The 13,516-nt window shown below is 42.7% G+C and overlaps 1 protein-coding gene across 7 annotated transcripts in view; it reads right to left on the minus strand.

Moving 5' to 3' along the window:
• MEGF11 (multiple EGF like domains 11) overlaps positions 1-13,516 on the minus strand; it is a 333,743-nt gene that overhangs the window by 234,932 nt on the left and 85,295 nt on the right. For all 7 annotated transcript variants that reach the window (XM_083713081.1, XM_083713079.1, XM_083713078.1 and 4 more), the window contains exons 4-5: positions 12,756-12,857; positions 11,305-11,405 (exon numbers count right to left, since the gene is read on the minus strand). In XM_083713081.1, the coding sequence (XP_083569207.1) occupies positions 11,305-11,405; positions 12,756-12,857 (203 nt within the window). The remainder of the gene's footprint in view (positions 1-11,304; positions 11,406-12,755; positions 12,858-13,516) is intronic.

A 13,516-nucleotide genomic window follows, 5' to 3' on the forward strand; every position in this document is an offset into this window, starting at 1 on the left:
AAACGATCTTGACAGATTAGAGAACCGGGCCAAAACAAACAAGATGAATTTTAACAGGGAGAAATGTAAAGTATTGCACTTGGGCAAAAAAAATGAGAGGCACAAATACAAGATGGGTGACACCTGGCTTGAGAGCAGTACATGTGAAAAGGATCTAGGAGTCTTGGTTGACACAAACTTGACATGAGCCAACAGTGTGACGCGGCAGCTAAAAAAGCCAATGCAATTCTGGGCTGCATCAATAGGAATATAGCATCTAGATCAAGGGAAGTAATAGTGAACGGCTAAGGGAGCTGGGCATGTTTAGCCTGGAGAAGAGGAGGTTAAGGGGTGATATGATAGCCATGTTCAAATATATAAAAGGATGTCACATAGAGGAGGGAGAAAAGTTGTTTTCTGCTGCTCCAGAGAAGCGGACATGGAGCAATGGTTCCAAACTACAAGAAAGAAGATTCCACCTAAACATTAGGAAGAACTTCCTGACAGTAAGAGCTGTTCGACAGAGGAATTTGCTGCCAAGGAGTGTGGTGGAGTCTCCTCCTTTGGAGGTCTTTAAGCAGAGGCTTGACAACCATATGTCAGGAGTGCTCTGATGGTGTTTCCTGCTTGGCAGGGTGTTGGACTCGATGGCCCTTGTGGTCTCTTCCAACTCTATGATTCTATGATTCTATGCTGGCTACATGACCCAGAAGCTGTCTGCAGACAAACGCCGACTCCCTCGGCCTATAGAGCGAGATGAGAGCACAACCCCAGAGTCAGTCATGACTGGACTTAATGGTCAGGGGTCCCTTTACCTTTTATATATAGGGTACCTACATTCACCCAAGCCTGTGAACTGAGACTAGACAGGCACACACTTTGCTGAACTTCAGGTACATGGCTCAGGTTTTCTTGTTCCAGCAAGCATTTTAAGGTAGTGTTTGGTTTAATTGTATTTTTTTTTTATTGTCCCATTTTCTGTGGACCACTTTTATGTACATCATTTAGAATTACAAACAATTAACCAATAAAGAATTGTTTTAAACAGTATGGCTGTACTGGAGTAGACAGTTCCATTCCACTGACTAAGCCTGATGGGAATTGTAGTTCAAAACACCCAAAGGACACCAAGTTGAATAAAGCAAGCACACACAATACTGACCAATTTCAGATTTGGTGTGCGGCAGTCTCCCACATCCCCATGTTCTTAGATCTGTGAGTCTTCAGTCTGCTTTAGCCTTGAAATCGTTTTGTGCATCTGCCTAAACAGTCCAGGAATTTTTATTTTTATTTTATTTTGCATGTGAGGAATGCTTCCAAATAATGAAATGTCTTGTTTCTGTTAATTTAAATAGCAGCGCTGGTAAGACACGAGTGCTGATTGACACACCCAGATGCGTTCTGTGCAAAGGCAACTGATGCAAACTTTTAATGGACACTTCTCCAGGAGGTTTAAAAAAAGACATTACACAGTAAAACGTGTTTAAATTGCTAAAATGCTGGAAGCTTTTAACGTTCTCCTTACGATCAAAGATGTGTGGTGGTTGTTTTTTTTGCCCCTTTCCCAAATGTTTTCTAACAGGATTGTGAGGTGGAAATAAGATACAGAGAATTCAAAAAACGCTGAGCTGGCATTTCTCGCATCCAGGCAGGGTGGTTGCGAGAAGGGAAGGCTCAGCCTTATTTCACTTTCCAAATCAGAAGATCGCTTGACCGTCCTGTTGCTGTATTATACCAGCCTATTCCCCAAACAGAAAGAAAATTAAATTTGTGCAGATGGTGGGAGGCTTGTGGAATGGTTATTTCGACAGTCCAGCTGTTTAACAATTAGGCCATATGGCTTCATTGAGAGAGCCTCCCGGTGGGATTTTTTAAAACCCAAATAATGCATTACTTACGCCACCTTGTCTACTTCAGGTAGCGAAGAGTGAGGTGTAAATGCACTACAGCAATGCTGACTGGCAATGCAGAGGACCATGGAAGGTATTTGACAGGGTCCCAGACCAGAAACACATGGGGAGGAGCATAGCTGTCAACTTTTCCCTTTTCTTGCGAGGAATCCTATTCAGAATAAGGGAATTTCCCTTTTAAAAAAGGGAAATGTTGACAGCTGGGGGGGCGGTGCTTAGGAAATTCAACAACAGAAGCAGGCTCTGCAAACCATTGCAATGTAAAATACTCCTCCTCTCTGTTCAGGGTTCCAGACAGTCACCTGTGCCATATTCCAAGCACCACCTTGGTTTTCTACATTTTAAATTTATTACTTAAAATAACATAATCATAGAATTGTAGAGCTGGAAGGGACCACAGGGGTCATCGAGTTCAACCCCTTGCAATGCAGGAATCTTGTTGCCCAAACGTGGGGCTTGAACCCATGACCCTAAGATTACGAGTCTCGTGCTCTGCTGACTGATCCTATCCCTACCAACATCTATTATTATTATTATTATTATTATTATTATTATTATTACACTTTATTACCATCCTCTCATCCTGAGGTTCCAGGGTGGGTTATAACAATTAAAACACAATATTATGCATTATTAAAAACAGTTTAAAACAATTTAAAACTACAAAAATAAAATGGATCCTAAAAATATTATCTCAAGCGTCAAAAGTCAGAGAGAAAGGGTGTGCCTTCAGTATTTGCCAAAAGCAGAATAATGAAGGTGTCTCCCCACCCACCCCGCTTCTCTCTTTGTGTGTGCTTTTTAATGAATTCTTGTGCTAGGGGAAAAGTGCATTTTTTTTTTACTTACTTACGGTGATGTTTTAAAATATGTCATAAGTAGCTTGGAAACCTTTGTCTAACACATGACTAATAAGTCTAATAAATATATATATATATAAAATTTTTATATATTATTAGTCCACTACCTCCTTTAATTTAGCAGAAGTGTTTCCTAACAAGCCATCCCCTCCCCCTTTGGTGCCTAGATCATTGCCACTCCTGTTGTCCAACACAAACTCAGCTACCAGTTCTCTGCAGATGCTTTATATAAACCTGATAGGGTGCAAAGATTGAAAAGGACAGGATTAACAAAGGCTTGGTCCTCAGAACAAAAAGAGATCCATTTAGTAAATTGGAGGCTCTTTCCTCCCTTTTTCTTTCTTCTTTACAAAAAAAGAAGAAGGAGATCTTCAATTAGTGTCTCTGCTCAGAGGGCAACACAGGACAAAAGAGCTCCAGGATGTGGGGGTTTTTTAAGCATCAAGGAAGAAATCAAAAAGCTACCCTGAGCTCTAATCTAGTCTAAATAATTTTAAAAGCCTTTAAAAAGAGAACAATTGTTGTGTATTGGAGGCGGGGAATGGGTGGGGGGAGATTTTTCTGCAATTTATGCATTTGCTTTGCCAAAAGGCTTACCTTTGCAAACTGAATACACTAAATCATGTTTGTGTGCAAATTAATGGCCTGTGGTGTGTGGTTTGTTTTCAAATACAACTCTGGATAACTTCACAGGGAAGGACTGCTGCTTAGTGGCACAGCATCTAATCTGCTTGTAGGAAGTTCAATCCCTGACATCTCCACGTAGGGCTGGTAAAGACCCCAGTCTGAAGCTCTGGAGAGCAGCTGCCAATCAGTGTGTGGACAGTGATGAGATAGATAGACCAGTATTAGGCAGTTTGCTGTGTTACTAGAGAAAGCATAATCATGGGGAGCTGGAGAACAGGAGGAGAGACATAGTGTCGGAACTCCGCTCGGCCAAGCCGATAGGGCCTCATCTTCCTCCGAGCCAAGCCTATGAAATCGCCTCCAACGTGTTTAATGACCTTAGCCTTTGATAAGGCCTCAAGCACATTCCATCCAGCAGGGTTCCCAGCACAGGGAAGAGACAAGAGGTTTGGCCACATTGTAAAGAGTTTTATTTCTAAACTACGCAGAACAGAAAAGACATCCTCTCTCTATGAAAGCAGAGAGCAACTGAACAAAGGAACAAAGGAAACAGGAAACCACTAACGTCACATCCCATCTCCCTTTCCCGTGAGACTCCAATAGTATGGAATCCCAGGAATGTAAACAGAGTCCTGTGACTCCACGCAGCAGCTGCACAGTGAGAAACAGAAACTAACACATAGCTCATTCTTTCCAGAAAACAGGGTCCCTCCTGAGCAGCCAGCATTGTTCAGAGGGATGTATATGGTTACATGAGCAAAGCAGCCTCGGCCCAGTATACCTGAAGGAGCGTCTCCACACTGAGGTCCAGCTCCAAGGGATTTCTGGTGCTTCCCTCACTCCGAGAAGTGAAGTTACAGGGAACCAGACAGAGGGCCTTCTTGGTAGTGGCACCTACCCTGTGGAACGCCCTCCCATCAGATGTCCAGAAGACATCTGAAGGTAACCCTGTATCGGGAAGATTCTAATGTTTGACATTTTATTATGTTTTTATATGTGCCAGAAGCTGCCCAGGGAGGCTGGGGAAACCCAGCCAGAAGGGCAGGGTATAATTAATAAAATTATCATCATCATAGCAAGGGTTCCAGTATTCTGCATTTGAAGAACTAAGTGACATCTAGGGTTACCACACATGGTGGCATCAGGATGTGGAAAAACTAACCTACTCTAGACTCTGCCAGGCTCACCTGCACAGGCTCTGCCACCTGTCATAGGCTGATGGTAGATCAGGCTCTACAAGTATGATCTCTGGATGATTTGAAAGAGATCGGTGAGGAATCCTGACACCTAATTCTTTTACATCAGCAACAAAGTCCATCCACACCAGACATTTAAAGCTCAAGAAGAGCCTGCAGAATCAGTCTAGTGGCCCATCTACTCCATCATCCTGTTCTCACAGCGGTCAATGAGATGCCCCAACGGGAAACCTGTGAGCAGGATCTGAACCGAAGAGCACTGTGTCCTCCTGTGGTTTCCAGCAACTGGTATTCAGAAGCATTGCTGCCTCCAGCTGTGGAGACAGAGTACAATATAGCCATTATGGCTTGTAGCCTTTAAAGCACTATGATACCACCTTAGCAGTCATGAGTTCCTCCAAAGTATCCTGGGGACTGTAGTTTGTTATGGGTGCTGGAAGATGTTAGGAGACCTCCTATAGGAGTTTGTGTGAAAAGAGAAGTTATGAAATGAGACCATTTTGATGTTGTATGGTCTCTATATATTTTTATTATATATTTATTTATATCCTGCCTTTTACCCTCAAGGGACTCAAGGCAACTTGCATATAAAACAGGAAGCGCTAAAAACATGAAGAAGAAGAAGAAGAAGAAGAAGAAGAAGAAGAAGAAGAAGAAAGTAATCATTAAGAAAAATAATTAAACAATTGAAGATCCCTTTCAGATCTTTTAAAACATACAAATAATTACAACAAATACAGCACAGCACCAGCCCTCTCATTAAAAGCAGTCAGGTCTCAAAAGCCTCTAGAATAAGCTTTATAAATAAAAATACTGCACTGCATAGTCTCCCCAAAGACACATGCCTCTATGCGATGAGGCTGCATTATCGATATGTAACTCTTACTTCCAAAATGTCCCTTCACGGAAACTATTTTATTATGCTGTCTGCAAAACTGTACTGAGCCTGCTGTTTATTTTATTCTAACTGCCATAATGCGCTCCACGCAGTTGTGGCGGTTTTCTTTCTTTGGTCTTTGTATGCTGTTTCTGAAAACTCACTACACACATCATTATTATTTTTAAGCTGTTGCTTTGTTAATCATTTCCCCAATCAAAATTCCACTGCCCATCTCTGAATTGCTATTAATGTGGAGGAGGGGCACAGGTGCAGCGTGGCTGCCTGCCTCCCCAGCACCACCAACAGTAGTTTCAAAAGGCCATTAAAATCATATCACCTTGGAATTGTAAAGTCGGAAGGAACCCCAAAGACCCCTCTAGCCCAGACATCCCCAACCTTTGGCCCTCCAGATGTTTTGGACTAAAATTCCCATCATCCCTGACCACTGGTCCTGTTAGCTAGGGCTCATGGGAGTTGTAGGCCAAAACATCTGGAGAGCTGCAGGTTGGGCATGCCTGCTTTAGCCCTACTTCCTGCACTGTCCCCCATCCCATTTGAAACCATACTGGACCCTGCTTAGTTTGCAAATGTGCCGGCAGCTTTATTGCTGCACCACTCACATGGGGTGGAAGCAATGCGGAAAGCTTAAGTCTCCATCCCACTTACCCACTACAGCCTAATTCAACTCCTGCCATGACAGATTTTGGTCTTTCAAATTTCAATGGCGCCCTGTGCAAGCCCAAAATTTGACACACTCACACACACGCCTCTGGCCTTCTGTTCTGCTCAATTCACTAGGTCATAGTTGAGATGCCCTGCACCCCTTAGTTTCAGCGCCCAGTACGGTGGAACCGGTTGTGCTGCCCTAAATTCACCTCTGCCCATACTCAGCCCCAATAGCTACTGCTAAGCCATGAAAGGTGTTAGCAGAGCCTACCATGCAGCCCACTATGTCACATTTAATTGGTTATTACAGACATCCATAAGCAGAGATGAATCCATGACCCTTTTATCTTACTGTATCCAAGGAGCACAATAATCAATACTTTCTAGAGGGATAATCAATAAGCATCTCTCGCAGAACTATGGTCCCTAAGGTCCCCTGGAGGGAGAGGTTGTCTAATATCCACCTCTGTTGCATACCCAACTCAGAGGCTCAATGGCCAGCAAGCAATATTCCCCTGCAGCCTTTGTCTTCCCAGTAAAATCATAAGGGCTAGCTGCTCACCAAATTAGTCAGTGCCTTCCTCCAAAGGATAGATTGTCCTGCCAAACAGCATCAGTCTTCACAGACATCCAAATACCTAGGTGACCAATTATCAAATGCATGGCAGCAAAGATCAACTCAAGCATTCGTCCAAAACATGAATCCTTAATTCCGGATATTCTCTGACATGCAAAATGGAATTGTTAAAGAGCGAAAAGTCAGCCAAAATAATTCATCCCCACCCCCCAACCCGCTTCGACTATTTGGTCGATGGTGTGAGTGACAATGCTTGGTGATTACTTGAGATCTCCCATTCAAGAGACAAAAGGGGGGATATCAAACTTCTTTAGTTCCTAATTTCATATCTCTTGTGTCCAAGCTACCAAAGCACTTTCATTCACTGAACTCCTTTCACCTCTAGCCACCAACTTCTATCCATCATGTCGTAGTAAAATGAGATTGATGGTCTCCCTGTAATGGGGGGGGGGAGCACTCATCCATAATGGAAGAGCCCTGTCCCAGGAAGTGAACCTCCAGCACGGCCACAGACACGGCTGAAATACAGCCAAGCCCAACAGGAGCAAAGGAATGTGGGGTGGTTGCAAAGGGGTTGTAGCATTCGGCTATGATCTCAAAAGCGTTGCTTTTAAATCTTTCAGGACTTCACACCAGGCAGCATGTCCTCCAGCCCAGTCAGCTAAGAAGGTGTGTGTTTGTGTGTGTGTCTATGTCTGCCAATGGGGATGGAACCTAATCGACAAGAATGAAAAGCTCAAAAGCAATACAGGGAAAAATACACGCAGTAGCCAAGAGCAACCAGACACAGAATGTGCTTAAAGTGAAATAAAAACTTAGACCTTCCCACCATCCCAGCACCATGCTGTGAAGGAAGATAGAATTTAAAACATGTGAGCAATGCCTGGTAAAATTCTAAATGCCAGAGGGTTATCCAAGAATTTCCAGAAGTCCGAACAGTAGGGCTTCAATCACTTGCAAAACACTCACTCCACCCACCCAGATACTTCCAAAATCTAGAATTAATTGTATTTTAAAGAAATATTATATAGGTTTGCAGACAGAGAGAGAAGGTTGCATTCTCTATCTCTCAGAAAGAACACCAGGGCAAGCAGGGAAGGCAACAACCTGGCCTCTTCCATCAACCAGAGAAGGTCAGCTGTCAGAGATAGCATGCCCCTGAATGCCAGTCGCTGGCAAATGGGAATAATGCTATTGCACTCCAGTTGTGCTTACGGATTTCCCACTGGGGCATCTGGTTCGCCATTGCGAGAACAGGATGCTGAACTAGGTGGGCCATTCTCCTGGTCCAGCAGGCTCTTCTTAGCTGCTGCAGTGCTTGCTTTCCTTTTCCCTCCCCATTCGTTTTTCCTTTCGTATCATGTCTATTAGATAATGGGCATGCTGACAGAGACTGACTTATATGTACAGCCCTTAGGAAATATTAGGCACTTTATAAGCATTGAATAATAATCTTTCCCCCACCCTGGCCAGAATATACAGCCTTCACTATAAAGAACAGTCACAGAAGCCTGCCTTTTGGAAAGCACAAATGAAAAAAGGGGTAAGATTAGGAGACCGCAGCAAGGAATCCTGACTTTGTGCCACCAGAAAGAAAACTATGAATAGAGATATTTTTTTATTATTATAAAAAAAGCAGCTTGGTCCTCACTCTTCCAAATGTGCTGCACTTAATTAGAAAGCCATCTTTTTAAAAAACCCAAAAAACTTTTACAAGAAAGCAAGGCTACTATTAATGAAAGAAGAACCAATTAGTCTTTAATCTAAAACTTCAAAAAAATGGTAACTTTTTTTAAAAAAATAAGCGCTTTTGATCATTTTATGCTCCATGAGATTTGGTCTCCCCTCATCACACACTATTAACTCCAGTTAGTGCCAACAAAAGTGGCTTTACAAGGTCAAGTGAAGGAAGAACGCCCAGTCCTATGAATGGCCACCTTACGATAGAACGCCTCTGCCGGACTTTAGCTGTGCATTTAATTTGCGTGATTTCAACCGTAGACAGTCGAAAGCCAGTTGGTTGAAATTCTGCAGGCAAGGAAGAAAGCTGAAAAGCTCTTTCCAGGCAGGGAAATACTGGCTTTTAAAGTCTATGTATTGCTAGAGTGACAAGGCCTGCTGAATGCACCAGATTCGGAAGGCTAGGGAAGCTTGTGCAGGGGCAGTTTGGATATATGTGTTTTTGTGCATACACTGAATTCTTGGAACCAAACTGCCATGTAGAGTGGCGGAGGCAGGGAGGGAGGTAGACAGACAGATTGATGATAATGGAGGAGGAGGAGGAGAGCAGATCTGACTCCAATGGCATCAAAGGAAGTCACTGGTGATGAAAAGCAAACGTTTTTAGTTTCTGGTCCATGGTCTTTCCCAGCTTTGGAGGTGATGATACAACCTCTTTACAAGGGTGCAAGGGAGCCTAAGTAAGCCTCTGGGCTCTTCTCCAAACTAAAGAGGGCCTCAGAACTGGGGAGGCCTTCAGCTGAGAGCCCAGAGAGCTGTCACCACCACCCATAAGAGGAAACATTGGCAGCAAAATTTGCTTTCAGATATACAGGAAATGACTGGTATTTTGTGGGGTGGGGACAGAAGAGATTAATAGGACCTTTCTGGGTATGAACTTGCAACTGAACATCCACTGACTTTGCTCCACCCAGAATAAAGGGTTTTGTTTATCTCATTTTATTGCAGGAATCAACATTGTGTTTACACATCAGAGATGAGGAGCGAAGCAGTTGGCTTTTCAGAATTCCAACCTGTATGACAATGAGATTTTAGAGACTTTGCATCCATAAACCATGAGGGCTAGAATCTTTCCCGTAAAAAATAATACTGACACTTTAAGAACGCGACTTTAAAAAAGCAACAAGACAAAGTCACAGGAGTTGGCAACCCGGAGAATTTAAAATTACTGTGTGCATGTAGTTAGCGATATAATTAGCCACATAACTCAAGCGTGCAACCGCTGTCCGACTGACTTTGCTACATTTAAGCGAACCGTTTCCGGCATGAAACATCCATCATTCCTTATCAGGAAAACAGGCCTGGGAATTGTGGCAGCATAACCAACTATTAATTCTATGAAAAGCAATTTTCAAACTACATTTTAATGTGCTATTTACAGGAGGCTCTCTCTGTAATACTTGCAATTCCCTGGGATGCAAATTTCACACTTGTTATTTCAAGCAGGGCCCAAAAATATTAAAATGAAATCAGTATCTTCCGAGGTAACACAGTGAAATAACCAGGCAGCTCAGCCTTTCCCATTCCAGTGCCCTCCAGATATTTTGGACTTCAAATTCCCATCAGCCCTAGCTGTGTAGGTTGTTGTCAGAGGGGATTTATCACCAAAGAACCCACACAAATTGTATCTACAGATAGCATCAAAGTGGAGACCTGGAACTTCAAGAAACCACTCACAACTCACCAGCCCATCTGGGGAATAAAGACTCCCCATTTCCATCTCTTTCCCCAATCTGCAAGGGCCAATGCTCACATGCACATTTGCCATTCATGCTTCAGAGGTGACCCACGTAGATCCCAGACCACTCCAACGACAGGGTCATCTACTGGGATGCCTTCCTTCAAAACCACCACCAGGTCTAGAACTGTAGGCACAACTCTCTGAAGATCTTTTGCAATTCTTGGTTGTCACACCAAGAGCTGTTAAGCACACTATATGTAAATCTACCCTTGGGCCTGATCCAGTGGCTTCAGCTGTTGCAAAATGCTGCGGTCAGAATGCTGGTGGAGAAAGACTAGCACATCACTCCTGTGCTTAAAAGCTTGCACTAGCTGACCATACATTACCAAACCAGGTTCAAGGCTCTTGTATTAATTTACAAGGCCCTAAACAACTTGGATCCAGGATACCTTAAGGACCATATCACTCCCTTCTATCCCTGCCTGGTCACTGTGGTCTTTGGGGAGACCACTGTCAGTGGTCTCCCATGGTTCAGATGCATGGCTCATTCATATCCACCAGGGACCATGTGTTCAGGATTATGAGCTCACTTTTACGGAACTCCCTTCCAGTTGTTCAAAAAGGCCTCTCTTCCTGTTGAACTTGAACTGAGTACTTTTTTAAATATATATATATATTTCAGCAGCTATTTTGACTGAACTCTTTTTTTATATAATTTTAACTGATTTTTTAAACCTTTCCTTCATTGAATTAATTCTACACAACTTAAAGATTTTTGTAATTAAGCAGTATATATATATATATTGCTGAAATAAATAAAATAAGCAGGTGAGCTGGATATCCTGACTCAGTTGGGTTTGGGCAGGTCAGCATCCTAGGGAGCTGTCCAGAGTCCTGAAAGTACCCTCAGCTGACAAGCTCAGTTTCCTGCTTCCTTCCACTACTCCAGGTGGGTTACCCCAGACCTTGCACTGCAGAAAGAAGAGATGGTGCACAATGCCAGTGCCCCTTCCCTGCTGCCCAGTACTGCTGGCCTGCTGGTACCAGCACAAACTCACTGCCTGCACAGCAATGCAAGATGTAATTTAAATTTCAATTCACACATCTGGAAAGTTGGGCAACAACTGTCTAAAATGGTCCAGTGCCAGCAACACATCCCTACCAACCCAGCAAAACTCATGTACATACGGATGCAGAAGTCTCCGCTCTCGTAATATCCTGGGCAGCACTGCGATCGTCGCCGATACATAGTCCTCAGTCCCCTCCGATATGCTGTCTTATAACTTATTCTAAATTGTGAGATAGAAAGAACACATTGGAAATCAATGCTCACACTCAGAATACTATTTGCACTGTGTTACTGCCTGGAGGGTATGTTCAATAATTACTTTCAAATGTTTTTTGATATATATATTTTGTGTGTGTGTGTGTGTGTGTGTGTGGGATCAATACAGATTTCGAACTCTACAGTTCAATTCATACTCTAAAACAATTTTCTCTGTGTGTCTCTCTCTGTGGAAATAAGAATGTCAAAATCCATTGCCTGCCTCTAAAAAGGAACAGGAGTGAAATTTGGTTCCTGTCCACATTTTAATGTGAACCTGCCTGCTTTGCACTTCCTGAACCCATCTGTGAACTGTAGTGCAACTCATATTTGAACTTCAAATTAAATACATTGCTGCTACAATGCAGAAAACTACTCTGTTTTATATCACAGATAATCCGTGAATGTATGCTCATCGTTTGATGACTGCAATTATCAAGTGATGGCTTCCATTTGAACAGACATTATTGCTGTAGCATCTCAAAGAACCAAGTTTTTCCCTGGAGTCAATGATTCATAGCTGCAGTCATCCAACACGTATACTTCCATCAGTAGTAAAAAAACCAAACCTAAGTTATGCATGCACATGTGTGATTCAGGGCTCAGTTAAGAACACAGGAAGAGCCCCAGTGTATCAGGCCAAGTCAGCAAATGTCACCACATCTTACTGTAGCAACTCCCAAAGTTTAACTTGTGGTGTGTGAAGTATTGCTTCATTTGTCTACCCTAAACCTCACAACATTCAGCGTCACTAGATGGCCCTTGGTTCTAGGAGAAAACCTTCTCTGTCCACTTTCTTAATCACCATGCATCATGCATCATTTTAAACAACTCTATCATTTCTCTCCCCACACCCCTTCCTTACTCACCTTTTTTTCTAAACTAAAAACCCTCAAATGTAACCTTTCCTCACAGAGGAAGGTGCTCTTTTGAGTTCTTCTTCTCTGCACTTCCCCCCCAGGATATTTACATTTCATTCCTTCTGAATTGGGTGACTTAAGCTTAAATCCAAATTTTATGTTTTGTTCCAAAAAAGGTAAAATAATAATAATAAACCCAAATTAGTTGCAGATTTACAATACCAAATTGGTCATGTTTTCAACAACAAAAAAGAAAAAGAAGAAAAGAGCAAGTTCTCTGGAAGAAAAAAATTCCATTTCAGCCTCTTTAATTTTGCAGGAGGATTCTGGCAAAGAGAGGTCTATATTTATCCTCAGCATCTTGAGAGCATCACCGAGGCTTAGATAAAAAGAAGGCAATGTGGAGAAGATGAAACGGTAGAGGGAGATTGAAATATCTTCCGATCGCCACTTACCTGTGTCGAGTGCACTTGAACCAGTTCAGGATATCCGTGCATCTCGTGTAATAGATCTGATCAAAGGGATGTGAGTACGATTCCTGAACAGTCACGGCATAGCTGGAAGCAGACAATGAAAGCGGGAGAAAAGGTGGGTCATTAGCTTGTAAAAGCTCCCCCTGCCCCTCGCTCATATATTAAAGCTCCTGCTCTCTGCAACATGTGAAGGTTACAAGTCACAGCAAATCACTCTGGCCCTCCAAGGTCTCCCAAAGACCCAGCATGTATTTGTTTGGAATATTTATCCTTTTTTTACTCGCAAAAACAGGAACAGAGAGCATACTTAACCCTGCTCCCCTTGTCCCACTTACAACTTCGTACCAAATACAGCAGTTATACATATACCGTATATGACTTTCCTTCCACCCTTTTCCTGCTTCCTTTGCTTTTCTACTGCTCTGCATAATCCACATCTTTTTAATCATCCAATTTGTTATCTATTAAAAACCTCTATCTCTTTCAACTCTGCTGGATTTACCTGAGACCTGCTAGGCTATGTATTTGTTCATACTGGCTCTTGAAATATTCAATAAACATGATCTGTTCCTCCTTGTATTCCTTATCTCCATTTTCTCTTATACTTGTTTGTCAGACCAGCCAGTTCAACATGTTCAAACATTTTACACTGCCATTCTTCCTTAGTGGGTACTATACTTGTTCTCCACCTTTGTACCAATAAGGTTCTAGCTGCAGCAGTGGCATATATAGCAGGAACGTCC

This window comes from Podarcis gaigeae, assembly GCF_964106915.1.
Source record: "Podarcis gaigeae genome assembly, chromosome: 14".
Taxonomy (NCBI): Eukaryota; Metazoa; Chordata; class Lepidosauria; order Squamata; family Lacertidae; genus Podarcis; species Podarcis gaigeae.